At 41.0% G+C, this 23,579-nt stretch overlaps 1 protein-coding gene across 2 annotated transcripts in view; it reads right to left on the minus strand.

Annotated features, from left to right (window-relative positions):
* Nucleotides 1–2,755: 2,755 nt before the first annotated feature.
* Nucleotides 2,756–23,579, minus strand: part of LOC129168954 (gap junction delta-2 protein-like) — a 32,940-nt gene continuing 12,116 nt past the window's right edge. For both annotated transcript variants that reach the window (XM_054754829.1, XM_054754830.1), the window contains one exon: nucleotides 2,756–4,962. In XM_054754829.1, the coding sequence (XP_054610804.1) occupies nucleotides 4,098–4,962 (865 nt within the window). In that variant the 3' untranslated portion in view covers nucleotides 2,756–4,097. The remainder of the gene's footprint in view (nucleotides 4,963–23,579) is intronic.

Genomic DNA, 23,579 nt, shown 5'->3' on the forward strand with positions numbered 1-23,579 from the left:
GTTGCAAGTACCATCAAGAAGGTGAGAAATACTATTGAATTCAAGAAATACATTGATGTGAAAAGTGTTTGCCAACTTCCTGATTTTTTTGTTTTTTTTGCATGTTTGTCACACTTAAATGTTTCAGATCATCAAACAAATTTAAATGTTAGTCAATGACAACACAACTTAACACAAAATGCAGTTTTTAAATGATTTTTTATTATTATGGGAGAAAAAAATCCAAACATACACGGACCTGTGTGAAAAAGTGATTGGCCCCCCGTTAAAACATAACTTAACTGAGATTAACTGAGATCTGTTAGTCTGGAAAAGGTTATAAAGCCATTTCTAAAGCTTTGGGACTCCAGTGAACTACAGTGACAGCCATTATCCACAAATGGCAAAAACATGGAACAGTGGTGACTCTATTCAGATGCTGTGACATGACCTTAAAAAGGCGGTTCATACTAGAAAACCCTCCAGTGTGACTGAATTACAACAATTCTGCAAAAATAAGTGGGCCAAAATTCCTCCACAGCGCTGTAAGAGACTCATTGCAAGTTATCGCAAACGCTTGATTGCAGTTGTTGCTGCTAAGTTGTGGCCCGACCGGTTATTAGGTTTGAGGGAGCCCTCACTTTTTCGCACAGGGCTTTGGATTTTTTTCTCCATTAATAACAAAAAGTTTCATTTAAAACTGCATTTTGTGTTCAGTTGTGTTGTCGTTGACTAATATTTAAATTTGTTTAATGATCTGAAACATTTAAGTGTGACAAACAAGAAATCAGGAAGCACTTTTTCACACCACTGTAACTCATGACAAAACAAGAAGGTGTCCGTGCTGACCTTGCACCACATTGTGTCTTGTGTCAATCAAGTCTTCCATGAAGGTAAAAGCAACCTTAAATGTTAATTTATCCCTTTCACTAATTTATATGCATTTACAATTGTTTCATTTATGTAAAACTATAAAAACATTGTTTTGTGTTAACATTTTTGAGACTTGTGGCATAACTGTGTTAGTTAGGATCATAGACAGGTGATGTATCTGATCTCCGGTTCCTGTTTCCATGTATTAGAAAGCTAATAGGCTGCTAAGAAGGACGATTCGTGATAAAAATACATTAAGAACACTCTTGGATTCACGCAGTGTATTAATAACACAACAAGACGTACGCCGCATTGTACGCTGACCGGAAAATGTATGCAAATGGAGGCAAAGTTTTAAACAAAAAACATGCTTAAAGCCGCGGACTCTACCCGAGGTTCTGTTATATTTTTTTCATTTTGTAAAAAGGCAAAAAAAATTATACTGTTTATATTAAACGACGAAGTTTGGTTTTATTATGAGTCATTGGTAGCAACATGTCAGCCATTTCTTTTTAAATTATGCATTTTTGCTCTCTTTTTCCAATTTTTGCTAGGGATTTTTTTGGTTTAATTTTATTTGTACAATGTGCCGTGGCCCAATAAAAAGCGAGCGGCAAGACACAAGTGCCCCCGGGCCACCACATTTTGGACACCCTTGCTCTTGATGCACATGACACATACGGACGGCCTTTGTCAATTGTCATTAAGAATATTCTAGATAATTAATAGCTGCCATTTGTCACCGATTCTGTTCATAACCTTTATGGACAGAATTTCTAGGCGCTGCGAGAGTGCTGAGGGGATCCGGTTTGATGGCTCCAGAATTGTGTCTCTGCTTTTTGCAGATGATGTGGCCCTCTTGGCTTCATTGAGCTGTGATCACTGGCTCCGATTGGATTAGTTCACAGCTGAGTGCGAACTGGCTGAGAATCAGCACCTCCAAGTCAGAGTCCATAGTTGGAGTGTCATCTCTGGGCCCCAAGTGGAGGAGAAGTACATCGGGGTCTTGTTCATGAGTGAGGGAAGGATGGAAGGTGAGATCGACAGGCGGATTGATGCGATGTCTGCAGTGATGAAGACTCTACATCGGTCGTGGTGAAGAGGTTCCTACATTCCTACCCTCACCTATGTGGTCATGAGCTTTGGGTGGTGACCGAAAGGACAAGATTGTGGGTACGAGCGGTCAAAATGAGGTTCCTCCGTAGGGTGACTGAGCTCTCCCTTAGAGATAGGATGAGAAGCACTTCAGGGAGAAACTCGGAGTAGAGTCGCTGCTCCTCTGCATTGAGAGGAGCCAAATGAGGTGGCTCGGGCATCCGGTCAAGATGCCTCACGGACTCCTCCCTGGGGAGGTGTTCAGGGCACATCTGACTGGTACGACACCTCAGGGAACACCCTGGACATGCTGGAGAGACTATGTCTCTCAGCTGGATCACAATCCAGCGGGAGGAACTGAATGAAGAAGCTGGGGAGAGGGAATCCTGGGCTTCTCATATTAGGCCCCTGCCCCTGCAACACAACCTCTGATAAGCAGAAGAAGATGGATGGATTGATGGATGGATGGATGGACTCCACATATGATGCTGTGCTATGAATTAAGTGGCAGAACGATTTACGACAGGATTAATTTACAACTGTGTACTGAACATATTGGTATCATGAAATAAACAGAAAAATACTATTAAAAAAAGCCATCTTGGATTACTGCTAGCAAAGTGACACTGATGTCCAGATGTTGGCTCACCCTTACGTCTTGAGGATTAGCCTGACTATTTTCAACACTTTACACAGATTTATCTATCTTACATTTTGCATTTTTATATTTATTTGAACACTAGCTCCCCGCGACCCTGCACAGGAAAATCCTTAAGAATGATGGATGGCTGGACAAAGAGGCCAAAAACAGTTTGCATAATCATTTATTCAGTTATTTTCTTTTCACATATTATATATTAATATTATTGCTGCAGTTTTGGGAGCCTTCCAAATATTCACTTTCAATGTTCCCCCCATGGGAGGCTATGTATCTCGTAATAGTTTTCATCGTAATGCATGCTGAGTACAATTCACAGGAGCAGGATGCAAATAAATAAAACTCTTCATAAGTTATATGTCTTAATCTATCCATTCTAGTTATGCTTCTTTAACATGCCTTTTTCAGTCCGTAGGGGGGGAGACACTTTTGAGAACATATAGTTTCTATTAGACGGGTGAAGGCTTAACAAAGAGCACACTGATAACACACATTATTAAAGCTGCTCATCTAAGATTCTTCTTCATCACCACCCTAATTCTCAAGTGAAAGCCGTCAAAGGTCATTCCTATACGTCATCTATGTACAGTACCTTTAAAATATGGCACCAAATCTGCTTGTGAAAAAGCTTAAAACGTGTGACAACAATATATCTGTTTTTTCTCCTGTTGAATTGAAAAGATGTGTGTGTTGTGCCATTGGATGATGATCGTACGCACAAAGTGGAAACATCGGCACGCGTTACTTGACTTTTTCTTTCTGTTGCTTGTGAGAGTAAACGTCCGACCTTGCAGGCATCATGAGCACTGAGGTGTGTAACACAGTGTTGGGAGGTAAAAGTGTGACTCATCTTCAGTGCATGAGTGCGTTTCACTGACTTTGTTGTGGTAGCACAGCAGCAAACGTTGCCAAATTGGTGGCAAAAGCAGCAAGGCCGTTCGGAGTAGATGGTGAACGTGTTTTTACCGTAGTGCCGTTGTATTTAGTGTGGAATTTCAATATTAAAAATGAGATGTACGAGTCTCTCCTTCAGGATTATCTTTTCAATTTTCCGACTCATGTCAGAGATTGGCTTTTGTTCCCCTACACTCATGCGTACGCATGCACACGTGGCTTTTGCATATGTGCACATATTCCGAAAACTGGAGGATTATTCATAAGCTACAACAAAGGCAAATCATGAGGGGCATTGCTTTCCGCAATTGAATCAACCTTTACAGTTTTTAGGATTATTAAATTGCTCATTTATGTCTGTTGGGTTCTTAAAGGCACCTAGTGTCACCTAGGCAGAGTAGAACTCTCCATCATTTTTACGAAGGAGCTTGAACAGCACCAAAGTCAGTGTCTTTACTTAATGCACACAGTCCGTCTGTGCTCCTTAATAGTAATAATGCAGTGGTGACTTTTTGTGCCCTAATGCTCGGGGGTCCAGGGCCGTTGCTTTTGTCCAAAATGTCAAACGACTTTGAGCCCCCAGGCGGAGAAGCCTCTGTCAGACGTAGGCCGACTCACTGGACTGGGTCCTTCCCAGGTTGGGGGTCTGAGACAGGTGGGACACGTCCTTCTTGCGCACTTCGCAGATGGACTTCCTCCGGGCCTGCACCCCCCGGATGGCCGTCTTTATCTTCCGCCAGCCGAGGTGGTTGAGCTCCGCCAGGTTGAGCACCACGCAAATGCCGCTGACAGCAAACATGAAGACTAAAAAGACAGTCTTTTCAGTGGGGCGAGAAACGTAACACTCCACCTCCTTCACGCATGGGTAACGGTCGCACTCGAACATTCCCGGCACGTTGAAGCCGTACAGGAAGTACTGGCCCGCCAAGAAGCCAATCTCCAGCGCGTTGCGGAAGACCACCTGTATGACATAGAAACGGGATATTCCCTCCTGTCGTCGCACTTTGGCGCTCTTGTGCGTTTGGGGGAGCCCTCGAGGTCCGTTGGGAATCTCCTTGACCTCCAAGCAGTCGTGGTCCTCTTTACTGCTGTCGGGGTGCACCAGTATGCCATTGATGTTGCGGGCATGAAGCTTGCGGGTATGATGGTCGTGATGACGGCCGTGGTGACCGTGACCGTGGTGGTCCATGTAAGGATGTAGGAGAGAGTAGCTGCGGTCCCGGGCTTTGGCCGACTGGTGGACAGAGTAGGTGATGAAGCACAGGCTGGGCGTGCACACCAGGATGATCTGAAAAACCCAATAGCGTATGTGCGAGATGGGGAAGGCTTTGTCATAACAAGCCTGGTTGCAGCCGGGCTGCATGGTGTTGCAGATGAACATGGTCTGCTCATCCTCGTACACCTTTTCGCCCACTATGCCCACTATCAGGATCCGGAAAATCACCACCACTGTCAGCAGGATCCTGCAGAAGGACAGAAAGAAGAAGCCAAAGCAGGGATGTCAATGTTAACAGGTAATGGTCATGGTTATTCAGTTCTACCCTTTCTCCATGTTTTTGGTTTTCATCATTAATTCGTTCTAAAAGCTTATACGAAAACCAAACAGTACAAAAACCAATTTTTCCCATAAGAAATTAAGTAAATCTAATTAATGTGTTCCATCCATCCATCCATTTCTGCTTATCCGGGTCTGGGTCGCGGGGGCAGCAGTCTCAGTAGGGAAGCCCAGACTTCCCTGTCTCTCCAGTTCCACCTGGAGGACACCAAGGTGTTCCCAGGTCAGCTGTGAGACATAATCCCTCCAGAGTGTCATAAGTCTGCCCGGGGGCCTTCTCCCGGCTGGGAATGCCCGGCTCAGGTGTCCAGGAGGCATCCGGACTAGACGCCTGAGCCACCTCAACTGGCTCCTCTCGATGTGAAGCAACAGCGGCTCTACTCTGAGCCCCTCCCGGATGGCCAAACTCCTCACCCTACCTCTTACGGTGAGTCCAGTCACCCTACAAAGGAAACTCATGACTCATGACCGTAGGTGAGGGTGGTGAACCGCCCCAGTAAACACTGAAGGTCACAGCCTGATGAGGCAATCAGGACCACATCGTCTGCGAATAGAAGATAAGAGATCCTAAGTCCCCCAAACTGCACTCCCTCGACTCCTTGGCTGTGCCTACAAATTCTGTCCATAAAAATGTTGACTACAATAGGTGACAAAGGGCAGCTTTGGCGGAGGCCAACATTCAGCGGAAACGGGCTCAACTTACTGCTGGCAATGCGAACCAGGGTCCTGCTCCGGTTGTACAAGGACCAAATGGCATGTAGTAGTCGCGTACCACCAGTCCCGTACTCCCGGAGCTCGCCCCCACAGGACACTGCAAGGGACAAGGTGGAATGCCTTTTCCAAGTCTACAAAGCACATGTAGACCGGTTGGGCAAACTCCCATATACCCTGCAGTATCCTTGCAAGGTTGTAGAGCTGTTCCAGTGTTCTGCGACCGGGACGAAAACCACGTTGCACCTCCTGTAGCAGAGGTTCGAGTAACAGTCGTAACCTTCTCTCCAGCACCCTGGAATAGACTTTCCCAGGGAGGCAGAGGAGTGTGATCCCCTTATAGTTGGGACACACCCTCTGGTCACCCTTCCTGAAAAGGGGGACAACCAACCCGATCTGCCAATCCAGCGGTACTGTTCCCGACTTCCACACAATGTTGACGAGATGTGTCAGCCAAGGCAGTCCCACAACATCCAGAGCCTTGAGGAATTCAGGGCAAAACTTGTCCAGCCACTGAGGGGTGTTCTGACCTCCCCAGATACCTCAGCCACGGTGTTGGAACTGTCAGCGTTTGTGTCCTCAGATTCTGCTTCCTCTATGGAAGGTATGTCAGTGGGATTGAGAATCCATTCCAGACACCCAAAAATATTAACAAAAAATTAATTTTACAGAGAATACATGCAGAATTTTATTTTATTTTTCTTAATTTATGCTTTGTTTAACCCGGTAAACCTCATTGAAATTAAAAATCAGTTTTACAAGAGTACCTGGCCAAGACGGCAGCGTATCACAAGGTTTCTGACAAGACATTCTCAACAATCAATAATCAACAGTTTCAGCAATTTAAAAACAGTTACATTGGCCAAGTCCATTCATTTCACGTTCCTTTATAATAGCCTTAAATTCTTCTAACGTAGCAAGTTCAGATAAGTTTAAATCATTTTGGAGGTCATTCCATTCATTAATTAGGGCTCCAACTACCGATTATTTTAATAACCAATTAATTGGTTGATTCTTTTTCCGATTAATCGATGAATTGGATTAAAAAAAATACATTTTTGAAATCCTCCTCTTAGCAGCAATCCCTTTAAGAATGCATGAACTGACTTTTCCCCTCCCCAAAATCATAGCAAAGATGGCGAGGAAGAGGAATTTCTAGACAGTAGAGAAGTATAAACTCACTGGCACACACTGCTCCATGTGCATCACCAATATATAAATAAGAAATAACAAATAAATAAACTTCAGGGGCAGGCTTTGCGTTTGACATCGGCTTGTCTGTGTTGGGGCGAGGGGTGGTGCCTTGTTTGATGGTCAAGTTGTGAAGCAAGATCATATGGCCTGCGCTGGACAGGCACAGCCATAGCTATTTGTAGTTTCACTGGTCTACCACTAGGTTTTGTGTGTATGCATTGTAAGATTTGTGCAAACATGTACGCATTTTCTTACGTACATGTACCAGTGGATAAATCCCATGCTTTGCGTGGGAATGTTCTTATGCACGCTATACGCATACATCTCTACAGTGGTTTGCTTCGCGAGATATCAGAATGAGTCAAAATCATCAATTGCTCTTTTCCAAAGTCAAAGCTGATGCGTGTGACTATCTTTTTTTGCCTGAAACACAAAGATAATAGGTCTGCTTTCATGGATGACTCAGGAAATTAAGGAGTAGTCACATCTGAGAGGCTGAAATCAGGATATCTACAGTATATTTTTAAATGAAACGATTCATCGATTACCAAAATAGTTGTTGATTAATTGGATAATCACTTAATCACCTATTCATGATTCATCGTTTTTTGTATATTTTGCTTTTTCCTTTGGCTTTTGTTTTAGTAGGACCAGACTGGCACATGTGTGGCAATTAAGTTAACGTGTGAGGACCTGCACCACAATTTATTTTGCATTACAACTCTATTATGCATTATTTAGTTAAGACTGAGTGGTTTAAAAAACGTAATTTTAGTACATTTTTACATTTTTTTTTTAATTTTACGATTAACTGCAGGTAAAATATTGTTAAACTTGTAAGACATGTTAAAAAAACATAATTTAAAATGGCCTATACAGTTCATAAATGGTTTGATCAAGGAATTCATTATTTTTATTCCCATTATTTCTTATGGGGGAAAAAAAAATCCAAAATGGTTGACCACCATCCTGGCATCATTCCGTTTGACTTTAAAGGTAAAGGTGTAACAGCAAGTCATGGTTGAGCATTTGCAAACATTCATTTTGTTTGTTTGATAAACAACATTCACTTTTCACCTTCACTAAACACAGCCAGAGTATTTGTCACACCACTGTGTGTGTATGTGCACGTGAGCGTGCATCCAACTTCATGCATATGCATGTACAAGTAATCACTCTGCAGCTGTGACTAAAAAAAAAAAAACGAAAGATGACTGCTTCATTTATGAAAGCATGCACACACAAGCTGACTAATTATGAGATGCGAGTACAGTGACTCACTTGACGTTGACATCAGTGTGTGTGCGACTCCGTCCAAGCTTAAACAGCGGATGCAGATTTTGATACACCCCTCAAACTAGATGTGTTTTGCTGTTATTTTCTGTGGTGTTGATCCAGCTTGGCCACTGCAAAGGAGGACTGGGGGCTTTAGGATTGCACGGTCAGCGCTTTGTAATCAGCAGCGAGCGCCTGCACATTGTGGGGCGGGCCAGTGCCAAAAATGCAGTGGATGCGCACGCTTCCCACAATGGAGGAGCCAATTACTTAAGACACACTTGTCTCCAAGCGAGGCAGGGAGGGTAGATCGATGGGACCTGGCCCCAGGTGGGATGCACCGGCTGTGGTAAACACAATGACGTACTGCATGTGTATTTTTATATCATGCATGTGAACATTACACATAGAACATGAGCTCTGCGTAGGGCCCCATTTTGCAGATAAAGTTATCATTTGTTATAATTTTTTGTATGTGTTGGCCTCGCCTCTTGCTTGAAGTCAGCTGGGATAGGCCTACCCTAGCGCCCTTGGTGAGGATCAGCGACATAGAAAATGACTGAATGAATTAACTAATGTTTGTGTTGACCTCATTAGGATGTGCAGGTGTACCTAATGAAATGACTCTGTTTCAGGCGTCTTTCACTTTTTAAGACCAGTTACCAAAGAAACGGCCGAAATGTGATAAAGATGAGCAAGGTGAGAAGAAAATATCTATACAGTGTACAACATCAACATATTCTTTACATGTAAATCTTGTACTAAAAGTACTAAAAGCAATATACTGTGTGACTGTAACATAGTGTAAACTGCTAGAGGTCATGCTCAAGTTCATCTGTCTCCTTGGAGCGCACGTGTCCTCCACTGAGGGCATCACAGAGTCAAAATAGCCGAAAGCAAGAGGCAGCCAAAGAACACGTGTCGTTAGCGTGAAAAAGCCTACAACGGAGCGGCACTCCACCTGCGAACGCATGCCAAGCGTCTTTCCTTTTGTGTGAGGCGCAGACACAGCGACAGAGACAAAGACAGACAGTCACCCATGTGTGTGACTTGTGCAAAAAATGGTAAACGTGGCCGGCCGGCCGTCTGTGCTGGGAGCAGCTGCCAGTGCGTACGCTACACTGACTTTTACTCTGTTAGCGCATGGAACGCCATAAAGCTCAGCTGCACCTTTTGGTGCTCCTCCAGTTCAATGGAAATGTTGTCATCCAGGTTTGAGCTTGAATCAAAAAGGGTGATATTGTTCAATGCTGTGACCAAGCATTATAGTACTGTACTATCTATACTATACTATTATCTGTTTTGAGTTTGCTGAAGCTGGAATCTACTGAAGGCAGTAACACCGGTGATTATGCTATACATGTGGTTTGGGTACATTTTAGAACATTTATTTATTTGCACCCTCAATATTCCTGTAAATCAGTTGTCACCAATCTTTTTGAGCCCAAGATTTCTGGTCTCGGCCGGGAACTTGCGCAAGATCTACACACACACATATCCTCCCCCCAAGATATGTATGCCTAAAAAAAATATCTACAATATATTTATATAGAAAGGCTTTTAAAGTTTTGTCTTTAAATACAAAGCTTTGTGTTTTTATTGGTTGTTGGCATCAATATTTCAGCTTTTTCTCATTGTGCCTTAAATTCTGTTTTGTTTCTGCAGTGATGCACTGACAAATGAGCCACGGGCTGCGGAGAGTCCCCAAGCCGCACTTTGGCCACCCCTACTTTTGTGGATCTTGGTGGGTCGGGTTTTTGGCGTGGGCTCTATGAGCGAACTACAACTCGGCTTGTTGGCTCAATGTCGTGGGCGAGCAATGGTTGAGGAGAAAGAGACTGGTCAATGCGTTACAATAGTCAGCCCTAACGAGCCGCAGCTCGAAGGAGGGGCACGTCTATGGAGTTATATTTGTGCCTTAATTTTGAGGTAGCGAAGGCAGATTTTTAGCCATAATAACATGCAGTAACTATTGTCATGTGTTCAGGCACATCGCTGCACTCTGTCACGCTCTCTTTTTCTTTTGCTTGTCCCTGAACTCAGCACTACTTGTTGCTGGGCAAGGAGTGCCCGTAAGTGTGTTGTTATCTCCGACCGGGTTTTGGGGACTGGGTTCCTGGCTGGAGCTTGCGGGTTGCGTGCCTGGAGGATGGCAAGGCGTACGGGTGTGTTCTGTGGTCAAAATGCATGCCTGTTGGTCACTCTCCGGGAGGGAGGGCACTGATGTAATAATACTTTTTTTTTTTCTAATATTCTTACGATTGACCGGCAAAGTCCCAAAGATCGACCAGTCGCTCACGATCGACGAGTTGGTGACCCGTGTTGTAGAGGGTGAGGGTACACTTTCTAACATTTATTATTAAAAATATGAAAAGTTATGTTTAAGTAACCAAAATATGTTAATATTCTCATAATTGCAGCATGTTATGGTGCACTGTATAACATTTATTATAAAGAAAATCAAAAGTTATGCTTAAATAACCAAAATATGTTAATTTCCTGGTAATTGCAGAAAGTTAGGGTACATTTGAGAACATTTATTACAAATAAAGTATCAAAAGTAATGTTTGAAGGTATTTTGAAGGGTTTTTTTGACATGAAGTTGGATGACATCCCCATCAGCAGTGTAGTGCATCGACAGTGACTTACCCCTCATATCCCGTCATATGTCTGTGAACAGTCACCTGTCCATTGTTGTGTATGTGTTCCACAGTGGATGACATGTAAACTAGTTATGTTCCTCATCACCGAAAAGTGAGGGTTAAGTCACTGTTGATGCACTACACTGCTGATGGGGATGTCACACAACTTCATGTAAAAAAAAATCTGAATTATCCCTTTAAGTAACCATAATACGTCTATTTCCTGGTAATCAGAGAATTACGGGCAGGAGTACATTGGTCTAACATTTATTATTTAAACAATGTGATAAATATAATATAATTTAGGGCCGCACGGTGGCCTAGTGTCTAGCATGTTGGCCACACAGTCAGGAGATTGGGAAGATCTGGGTTCGAATCTCAGTTGGGCATCTCTGTGTGGAGTTTGCATGTTCTCCCCGTGCGTGCGTGGGTTTTCTACAGGTACTCCGGTTTCCTCCCACATTCCATAAACATGCATGCTAGGTTAATTGGCGACTCTAAATTGTCCATAGGTATGAATGTGAGTGTGAATGCTTGTTTGTCTATATGTGCCCTGCGATTGACTGGCGTCCAGTCCAGGGTGTACCCCGCCTCTCGCCCGAAGTCAGCTGGGATAGGCTCCAGCATACCTGCGACCCTAGTGAGGATAAGCAGCATAGAAGATGGATGGATAATATCATTTTTAAAAAGTTATGTTTAAGCAACCAAATTAGTCATTTCCCACTAAATTCAGAGGGTTACGGTGCAGTTTTTACCATGCAGTGTCATTTATTATACAAATACATCAAAGTTATGTTTAAGTGAAAAAATACGTTAATTTTCTAGTAATTATAGAGAGTTAGAGTGCATTTTTATTTGAATCATTTCCGTTTTATTTCCTACCTCAGACAGAGAGGTAGAGTACATTTATCACTGAAAAGGTTTTATATGGCCCAAAAAGTGTGTTTTTTTTTATTACCTACTAATTACAGTATATTACTTTTCATTCCTGAAGATGTGTATTTCTTACTAAGCACCTGCAGAAACGCTATAATTATACAGCATTATGTTTTGGAACATGACACAAATAGATTATAGTAGTATAGTTCCACAACAACTTGCAGAGATATGGTATTTTCTAGTTGTGGTATGGTAGATATCAGCTGGGATAGGCTCCAGCATACCCCCGCAACCCTAGTGAGCATAAGCGCCATAGAAGATGGATGGCTGGAGTATTGCAGATATTGAGGCATTCATTGCTGGGCAGTTTGTGTCATGAATAGGTTAGGGTGCACTGAACATATTGGGTGTTGTGCTGTGTTTGCTTGCCTTGTGTGTGTGTGTGTGTGTGTATATGTGTGTGTTTGTGTCAATACGTGCAGTGTGCTGCAGGATAACAGGATAATCAGCACATGGCAGATTGCTGCATTAGCAGAAAGCAGTGAAGGAAGGTTATCTGCAAACATCGGTGTTATGGAGCCAATAGTGTACTTTGGAGCAGATTGGGTCAGCGCCGTCTTGAGCTCTGAATCTGCACAATATTCGATACCTACCACTTCTGGTCTTAAAAGACTTTTTTTCCCCATTATGTTGCAGAATAGAGATAGAAAAAAAGTACAGGTTGTGCTCTGTTACGCCTTGTGGCGTGTGACACATACGGCGAATGCGTTTTTCCTCCATCAGTCACCGCTCATCGGCTCAGTAACAGCAGCTGCCCGCCTCCCTGAGGGTGTCCTCTCGGTTACGACTAATCATTACTTTTTTGACGACGGGGTGCCACAGCTTCAATAACATTTGGAGGGGATTGCTGTTTTAATCTCCTGCAAGGATGTAGCCCCACATGTGCTCACATTTATTCGCTGTTTTTTGTCATTTGCAGCTATGTATCACTGTCGCCTGATAATGTCAACATCAGCATGGGTGACAAATGCTTGTTTGCTTCAGACATGAACACTGTAAGAACATGATGGAATGCTGCACTGTCGGAAAAGGGAATATACTGATTCGTGGACGTGTGCGACAGTCGCTGCTCTGCTGCTGGTGTGATGGCTGGACTTACTGGCTTGGTCTATCCCACAGGCTTTAGCACACACACACATTCATTCATAAGGCAGCTGTTGCTGCTGGCCCCCAGGGGCAACAAGGGCCCACAGCATGACAGCAGATGTATTAAAGAATGCACACGTATTCTCTCACACACATTGTGACTATACACCATAGGCTGGAGCCTATCCCAGTTGTCTTAGGGCAGGAAGGTGGCTTACACTGTGGACTGTAAATGGCTGAAGATCAACCTCATGCGAAAATCTGCTATGTGAACTATCAATCCATTAATCATCGATTAATTGATTATCCAATTAATCAACAACAATTTTGTATTTGATTAATCTTTTTTTTAAATTTAAAAATGTAAATATCCTCTGATTTCAGCCCCTTAAATATGTTTTTTTCAATTTCCTTCCTCATCCATGAAAGCAGACCTATTATCTTTGTGTTGTAGGCAAAACAAGATATTTACACACATTAGTTTTGACTTTGGAAAACAGTAATCGCCATTTTTGCCCTTTTTCTTATATGTTGCCGACCAAACCATTAACTGTTTGTGTTTGGTTTATATTGATTTGATCCATCTAGGGGCCAACTGATTACTCGATTAATCAAAACAAGCTTCAGATTAATCGACTAAGAAAATAATCATGAGTTGCAGCCACTCCTACTACTATATGAACCACTATTCCTTTAAGGGACAGTAAACCACTGTATACTAGTGGAACACCTTAACAGTTGTACAATTTGGAGTTTAAGAAAAGTGTTAAGTCATAATGCACAGAAGGGTACCATTGAGGGCAAAGATGAAAAGTGTGATAGTAACCGCTCACCCAGCTATAGGGTTACTGTAATGTAAAGTACATTGTCTCTCTCTCCTCAATACAATGCGCAATTCATTCATTCATTCATTCATTCATTCATTCAATATCAATAGAAATGACATGCACAAATGTACGTTATCAAGCAGAGGTTAACGTAAATGGCATGTACTGTAGCTAAAAACCGTGGAAAATGTAATACGGCATTTGTAAAGTCATAGATTTTGGGTCAAGTTTAATTATTTATTTTTATTTTTTCTCAGAAAATAGAAAATGTCACATTCATAAATCGGTAATAATTCATGTAGGGTAAAAATGCATACAGGTACCACTGTACAAGGCACACAATTTTTACATGTTTATGTCTTTATGCTTCACTGATAGTGTTTTTTGGTCAAGCGTTGAGCTTTCAGACTTCGTTCGGCGGTCTTTGAACGTACCATAGTTGTAGAAACGCCTTGTCGAGTCTGCTAGTCTCTAGGGCTAGCCTTACGACCAGGCTACAGGCCACACCGGGAGTCTGATTCCATCTGTTCATGGGTCATTTTACATTATCATTCATTAGTGGTGAGTACCTATACATTTTTATACTTTAAATGTGTTTATAAAGTGTTGGAGGCATATTTAGGACAACTGGAGAGAGATGAGGAGGGTTCTGGGGCTGAATCAAATCAAATCTCACTTTTATTGCAAATGTTGATTTGAAATTGGAGGATAACGTCAACATCAAGCTAGCAGGAGAGTTTGGAAGGGGAGGACATTTTCATGGACGTCTCAATTACTCAATTTCTTTCTATCTTCTGCCATTAAAGAAGAAGCAACCACCAAGCTAAAGATGTGTTCCTATTCTGCCTGGCAACAGACCGACAACACATATTAAATACCTGTACAAGGCCACCAGGGGACGGTATCACTTTGTAAATGCCTTCCTGTTCTGTAACCAAACATTTCCATTGGTTTTACTTTATTTTTTGTTTTTTAATTAGTTGTATTATATTTGTGGCAGATTTTCAAACACACACAATTATGGGGCGTTAACAGTTTTGATTGTTTTTATGTTTTTCAGTTAACTTATTTTACACTATGAATGCAAAGAAGATGCATTAGGCAAATTATCATCATTTTAATTTAAATTAACTCATTTTTACACTGACGGTTAAGCATGTCAAAATGCTACTTGAAATATTGCCTGTAAATGTTTTTTTTTAATCAACATTCTTTATTGGAAGACATTTTACCGGTGGTAACATAAAAATGCAACTGAAAAACTACTTCCATGCTAGAATTTATCCTGCTTTTTTGCCTCCCCATCAGTCCACACAAGAGGACATGACAAATTGTGCATCTGATCACAAATGTGAAAACACATAGCACATAACAAAAGTCTGTCAAAAAAAAAAACACATGGCAGTCACACATACACACACATACTGTAAAAAATAAAATTCATAAATAAACATTTTTAAAAAGTAATAAATAATAATGGATTAGCTTTTATATGGTGCTTTTCAAGGCACCCAGAGCACTTCACAATGAAGCGAACCCATTCGGCATTCACTCCTCAGTCACACGCTGGTGGTGGTAATCTACATTTGTAGCACAACTGCCCTGAGGTAGCCTACGGCCGCTCCGACCACCTCCAAACATTCATTCACATTCAGACACCAGTGTGGACAGAACTGGAGGCAAGGTGGGTGAAGTGTCTCGCCCAGGGACACAAACAACAGTGACTGAGTGGAGGGAGTGAGGATCAAACCGGCAACTTTCCAGTTTCTGGATGACCTGCTCTGCTTCCTGAGCCACTGGCGCCCAACCAGTGAAGGAAATAAGGGGGGGAGGCTCGCTTGTAAAGTTTTAATGACAGCTATTTTCTGTTTCCTCTGGGAAAAATCTTTTACAAATCAGAACAAATCAGCTGTGGCATATTAATAATGTATAATCTGTTGTGTATCTTTAGATGGACAGAGTGTAGCCAGTCCTATCTGAAGGGTCAATAATAATCTCTGCAATAAGGCTCTTAGTAAAAATATTCATCCCACCCATACGCTCTCAATAATAAGCTCTACTGATTGCTCTAATGAATAAAGACTTCAGCAGGCGGAGAAATTAGGCAGCTTAATGATGAGCGTGCAGACATTTCTATCCTACTGCCACTCATTCCTCCATGCTCTGTTCTCTCAGTGCTTTCATAGTTTGGAATATGTGGCAGGCAGGCGGCCTCAGGGTCCTCTAAGCGGTGGTGTGACGGATGTTTTTGTGTACGTTCTGCAAGTTCACTAAGTTCAATTGGCGATTTTTACGGAAAGATTAAAATGCAAATATTTTATAAATAAAATGGACTGAAGGGAACAACTTAGTTCTGTTGTTAAAAAGGGAACTGAGAAGTGTAACGGGTTGTATCCCCAGCATAGTGTAAGGGAGGAAAGACCATGCAGACTTGCTTCTTTCCATTCATTTTTATGCCGTTTGGAATCACCCTGTCATGAAACATTTTTTTCATCTCACGCCAAGTCCATTTTTGCTGATGGCATCAAAATGCAGTTTCTGAATCACCCATAAATCTCATTGTTTTGCAATGTTTGGTGCAGCGGCAGATTCTCCTTCATCACATTTGTTCTCTCTCTCTTTCTCTCTCGTTCTCTACAACGGTTTTGCATGGATTTAAACATTGCATTGCATTGCACACTCAGCATAACCAAAAAACTCTCAGCCTTGCCTTTAACTTTGTGGATATCAGGGGACAAGAAAGTCCTCTCCCAAAAACTTCAATAAACACACTACTCAGATCATTCAATCTACTTCAGTCCCCATCAAAAATACTGAATGTGTAATTACTTTGGATTATTTTTAAACTCATTTGATTTAGGAAAAATCATTGTTTTTATTTAGCAAAATTCACATAAAATGACTTATATCTCATATAATAAATTTTACGAGGCTATTTTTTAAAAAGATACGGCTTAAATATGTATAAGATTAGTACTAAAATTGATTTTGATGCTGTTTGGGTTTTTTTTTTTAGTGTCTTAATTTCAGTTCTTAATTTACTACCCTTTCAGTTCCCTAGAGGACAAAAAAAGTCCCATTGACTCCCGTTATATCCACAATTTTTAAACACACCCTCATTACAGAATACAATCATGCATTTTCTAATTTCAGGGTTTCATTTTGGCCAAAGGTTGTACAATTTGTCATATATACTGTTTGGAAGTAGATGAGGTGACTTTCCCATACATTGTGCTATTAGTATCCCCAGTCTACAGCGTGTCTTTAGTGAACACTTCATGCATGTAAGAGCTCATCATGGAATACATTAGGACAATAACTCACACTAATTGGAAATGCATTTTGCAAACTGCAAACGATTACACAATGTGTGTTGTGTTATTTACGGTTTACATTAACATTAACATTCAGGCCTTTTGCAAGGTCAAACCCCACATATGACACACCTGCTGCAATTACCACCCAAACCCACAGCCTAAACAGCATTCGAATGAGATTATTGGTGTTATTATAAGTGGCAGTGACCATATGGCACCGTCTCAGTGACTGAATGCTAACAATGCACATTAGAAATCTGCTCGGACAAATCATGTTATGGTGCTTACCTTATAATTTTGCTTTTATATAGATAGTATTTCATATATATAGTTCAAAATGCAATTAATATTAGACTTAAGCAGCAGTTAAGACCTTTAAATAAAGTAGTACTCTTATGAGAAGTTAGCTAGTGAAAGTGCCCCTGTGGCATCAGAATGATTGCACAGAAATTATTCTGAATTCCGAATAAAAAATATCTATTATGATGAAAAGAATTGATAAAATAATCATTATTTTCACATATCATTTTATAGACCCAAAGACCGCATTTGAAAAATATGGGTCGTCTCAGTCTCTCGAGATTAGCCTTTTAATTTGTATCTGTTTATTTGTTATTTATTTGACAATTGTATGTACATTATATCATTTTTTATGATGGTGGCAATAGATTTATATTAGGGAATTAGAGGTGTCGCAATTGACAAATGTGACAAGATTTGTCGTTTGGAGAAAAGCTGTATCGTGAGAACAAGGCCGCCAGAAGCCAATCAGACTGTGAACTATGGCATCGCTACTATGAACGATAATACAGTAATATGGAAATGGAATGGTGAAGCATTATTGGAAGTGCACATTAAGTGCTTTAGGCACACCTTGCAATCCAACCTACCTTGGTGTTCACAATGTCAGCGAGTGACGTGTTGCTGTTTTTTCCATCCCCGTTAAACAGCTGCTTGCTACTTGTAGCTGTAGTAATTCTACGTTTGATCAACTTTACTTAAAGATTTGTCAGATCAACCCGCATAGATGTTCAAACTTGTCTGCACCCTGAATCACCGAGCGGTTCTATTCATGCTCATTTGGCTAAGCGCCAGCTTTCAAGCACCGGTTCCGTTTCATAACACGCCTCATACAAAGAAGAGATCCGTGTTGACAATTTAGCGACATGGTCGCTGTATTTCACAAGTAAGGATGCGCATTTAAGTGTTTCTTGCATCATGCATTTATTTGGTAATTAAATACGAGCCATCAACAAAGGTGAAGCGTCTGCCGAGCAGGTGCGCGGGAGTGAGTCCCACCTCCGTAACGCTGTGCAATGCACGTCTGGAAGCTGTAAAAATCAGATATCGGTCTGATATTAGCAAAAAAATTGGATTATATCAACCTGCATCTAAAATGTACAATATTGGCATTCCGATACAAGCAGTCCATTCCAGATTCCGTATGTACCGCTTCAGTATGCGCGTGCTGAAGTGTTTAGCAAGGAGCAGGGTTGACGTCGGCCATGTGGCATTATTTTTTATATAAGTCCATAAAAGACGTTGCAGCTGAGTGCAAATCTTGTCATGCACATGTTTCCCGTGGTGGCACAGATTGTGGATTTGAAGCAGCATCACAAAAAAACGGCTTGAGGATTTTGCAAATGCAGTCTGAAACATTTGCAAAGTGTGAGACACTACCAGGGGATGGCAAAAAGCCATCATTTATAACAGAAAAAAAGCCCCTGCCGCTGAAAATACTTCAATGAACACCTTGAGCCTTGCTACATTATGGCTATTGTGGATAAAACTATGCACCAAATGGGTGAGTTTTTTCTCATTCCTACTGTTACTGCTATTGCTGACTATTGTTCTCTGTTTGAGTAATGTCATTTAAACAAGCCTGTCGAACATTCCACACGACAAAACAATAATACCATGTATGATTTGTGCTGATATTGGATCGACATACGAGTATAGTGTTGGCCAATATTCAAGGCCGCAATATCGGTATTGTATCGGAAATGAAAGCGCTGTAACAGGACACCCCTATTTATACTGTACATAAGGGCTGTCAAATGATTACAATTTTTAATCAGATTAATGACTGTTTTCTAATTAATTCATCATGATTAATCACCATTTGCGAATATGTCTGAAATGTGTCCATTTTTACTGTATTTTATGATATTTGTATGTATTTACAGCTCCACATGAACAGAAAATTTTAATCAAACGGTACCACATGTCTGAAAATGATTTGCACCGCGCTTTTTAATAGCAGCGGAACATTTTTAATCACACTTTATATGTGTTATTGTGAGCAGTGAGGGGTTGTGTTTAAAGACACCACGTAATTTAAGTTGTTCACGTTTTGAGCGTATTTTCTGGGATTTCCGAGCACGCTTAAATGCAGCAAATCGTACTTCCGCGTTGCTGTTATTTTAGACCACAAATAATTCATTAAATATTTCAGTTGCTATCGTTATCGCGTTATTTTTGACAGCCCTAATATATACAGCATATGTAGTGTATATTATAAAACACCTCCAGGCTACAGTATGGGGAATGGGAAAAGACACGCAGTGTAAGGTTAAGGATGAAATTAAATTAGCTGTAACCCTCCTGTCTTAGTGGAGTGGTGATTGATGACTTTCCTTGGCCTATGGCCTTGTGTGTTGTCTTTGTTGATATACGATGATAAAACAGAGTGTCTGACACAAGTGGCCGTATGGCCCATTGAGCCTGTCTGTCCTCTCGCTGCTCTTCTGCAGCCTCCTCTGCAAGCCCATGTCATCATTCATGAGGCCAACCTCACCCCGACTTTCTTTCCCCTGAGTGCTTCCCAGAACGGGATGCAGTGCGGTCATCCCGCCATTTGAAGCAGCAGTTTACAGCTTACCAGGAAAAAACAGTTTGTTGCCTACATTGCTTAGCGTGTGGCTTGACCTGGATACGAGGCTTTTGAAGTGCTAAATATACTGCATCATATTAATTTATCAGAAGATCAGACACCCTGTGGGCCCTGTGGTTGACTGGTGACCAGGATGTACTCCACCTCTCACCCAAAGTCAGCTGGGATAGGCTCCAGCTCACCTGGTACAAAATAAAAAAAATAGATGGCTGGATCATTTACATTCAGTGTTGCTGTGGTAGTTTAATTTTATCTTACCAATTTCCCAGTGTTGCAGGAAAAATGGTTGGCACTGTTTATAGGATTGTGTGAAAGACAGTGGTACCTCACTTTTTGTCATTAATTAGTTCCAAAAGGTCCAACCGACACCGACACGTACAAAAACTGAGGTGCAGTAATCCCACGTTTATTGTTCATTTCCGTGAAGTAGGATTCCTTCTTTATAAACCAAATGTTTTTTTAATTACAGCATAGAAAACCTATTTATGACCTTATAAATATGTTTTTAACATTATTAGAGCCCTCGAGACCTTTCACGCTTGTATTACCCAATATAGTAGACATAATCAGAGAAATTCAGCCATTTAAGTCATAAATAAGATTGGTGCTCGTGTGTGTTGCAATAAATGTGGTCCGGATGTGTGGAAGACAGGAAGGGATGTCTGGGGTTCAGAGTTGAGTTTTAACTTGGCGTGTATTATGGCCACAACACATAATTGTTATTATTATGATTCTTATTATGTTATTACTATTGTGCTGTGAGGTCATTCAAACCTGCAATAAAAACCTGTTGTGACGGCTATCAAGTCTGGTGCTTGTGTGCCTCACCCAAAATCACGGTAACATTACTGACGCCTAGTGACCAGTGTAGAATACTACATAACATCACGTTTTTGAATGCATCTTCTGAATGCCTTACATCTGTATTTTAGTTCATTTAGCCACCTTTAAAATGCTTTATTTAGGCAACAAAAAAAATTTTTAATCTGCTTAATTATGCACATTTTTTGTCGAATAATAGGCCGCATTCAACCATGAAACAGCACGATTTATTAATTAATATATTCTTGAAAAACAGTGATTGAGTGAAGCCGTGAAATTCAAACCACGACATTTTTCCCATCGAAAATAATGTAAATACAATAAATCCATTCCAGGCACCCAAAATATTGATAAAAAAATACATTTTACAGAGAATAAGTATAGTTTTACATGTAGAAAACAACATGAAATAATGCTAAATGACTAATGGATGTAACTTATTGTTGATGCATACTTCCCCTACATCCCGGCGAGATCGAATTCAATAGTGTTTCTCGCTGTCTTTATCAAACTGCTTGCATTCGCAACTTTTTTTTGGCCCCATGGCCAGTTATTTAGAAGTCACACTCCATAAAAACTGCACAGACAGTGAGTCAGCAACGTGTAGGGTGCTTTGTTTGGGCGCTTGATTTAATCGCGGAACGATACAGCACAGTGCAAACTGACTAGTTTGTTGATCGATTGTACAAAAACCAAGAGTGCATGAAAACCGAAGCAAAATTTTGTTGAAAACATACGAATCATACAAAAAACTGGGGCACACAAAAACCGAGGTTTGACTGTTTGTTTGTATATTTTGTATGTTTTTCATTGTAGAGTCGCACTGCATCATGCTCCTTGCTTATAGGACACTGACATTTCAAGTTGTAGGTTAAGAATTTAAATACCTAATGAAATTTGTCTTAATTCAAACTAAAATGTGACTGAAACATCCAGCCGCAACCATTACACACGCTGTCTGAGCTTCCACACCCCATCAATATGTTGCTGGGATGAATAATATCCTGCAGTGAGCGAATGCTGAGCTCAGCTTTACCGGGAAAATCCACCATCAAGCAAGGTAATCAATAGCAGTCAACACCGCGGATTGCTGCACAAATAAACTAATGACAAGCCCACGTAGTGCAGACAAATAGTTTAATCAAAAAGACAAATGAACTCCTTCAGGTCATCATAGGATGATGGATCATTCAATGCCAGTGCAAAGAGCTTTTATCACGCACGCTGACGATGGATGATTCATGAATTATTTGCCGATCTACTGGATGTCTGCAGTGTTCCCACATCTGAGATTATTTTAGGAGAACTTGGGTGCTCTTGTCAAAGTAGGGTACATCCCCCTGCTGGATATCCTGACCTATTTAGGCTAAGAGGCAGCGAGAATACAAATAACTACTGCGGCAGGCACCTACTTTGGGGTAAAGAGGTCAGTCCGCATCTCTGTTTTTCCTTTAGAACCCAACACTGGTGAGGATTCTCAATTATTGTACCTTTTATTCATTCTGGGATGTTGTTGACCTCTTGATTTGTTTAGATTTTTATGCAAATTTTCCCATAGGAAATAACAAATACAAAAAATCAGTTTTAGGGTCAAACTGCCAGCATCAGACCTGCAATGGCAGCTTGTAAAGTGACATTATAATGTGCATAAGTGGAGTTAAATTATGGAACGGATTGAGCAAAGAAGTCAAACAACATAAAATGAGCCAGCTGAAAAAGTTTACAAGGTACTAGAAAGAAAAAGGCTGAGAACCTGATATCATTCATCCTGAATTTCGTTCATCTAGAATTATTTCATAATTATTTTGTCATTTTATTATTATCATTTATTTATGTACTATTTATGTATTTAGGATGTATCTTAAATGTCTTTATTCATGTATTATTTATACACAGGAAGTCAACAAACTGTCAATAATTGAAATTGCTGAGACATGGAGAAGGAGTACGATTAATTAAGCTCTCCTTCTTCTCCTTCTTCTTCCTCCTTCTTTTCGGACATGTTGAATTATTCAAGCGTTAACAAAACAATATATGGTGATTATAGGGGTGTCGTTTCATGTTTATGCTCTAAATACAAAAATATTCCATTTAAAAAGGAATCCTACTTTTTGGAAATTCACTTATCACAATCGGGTCTGGAACCAATTAACCACGATACACAAGGGATTACCGTAACTGAAACAGATAGCAGCAGGGATGAACGTGTGAGTAAACCTCACTCCCTAATGTCTTTATGAGCTGCGCTGGACAACGAGCTGACAAGCTTCGGCCTTTAGCTTGTCGGCTAGCGCCGCTGAAGTGCCTGACGTGGGATGGCCTGTCATACATGATGGTGGTCCATATTTTGGAGTCAGTGTTACAAAATAAGCCAAAGAAAAAGCAAAATAGTCATGTAGAGTTAATCCTGTGATGCTCGCTGGACTGTGATCTTGTGCAATATGATGTTCTTTATGCAACGGAAGTTATTTTTCCTGAAGCTTTTGGTGGAATTTTCAATTGTACAACCTCAGGAACGTTCAACTTTAGAATTTTTAAAGAAATCAGGAGAGCAACAAGGTGTGTCGAATGCGGCTCATCCTCAACAGTGCAAGGCTGGTCACGTCCACATCCATTTTTAATAAAGGACATGACATCTGTTGCAGCTTGCAGCAGCGGCCACCTAATAGTCTTGCAGCTTTTACCACCTTTTTACACTGTGCATTAAACCAATGGCAGTTGGCAGGAAGAGAAACAAATTTAGAAATGTGCTTTCCCGTGTGTAAATGTTTCATTTGAATGATGCGGGAACAGATGCAGCCCTCGCAGTGTATAACAAT

The sequence above is a fragment of the Dunckerocampus dactyliophorus genome, chromosome 16 (assembly GCF_027744805.1).
Source record: "Dunckerocampus dactyliophorus isolate RoL2022-P2 chromosome 16, RoL_Ddac_1.1, whole genome shotgun sequence".
NCBI lineage: Eukaryota > Metazoa > Chordata > Actinopteri > Syngnathiformes > Syngnathidae > Dunckerocampus > Dunckerocampus dactyliophorus.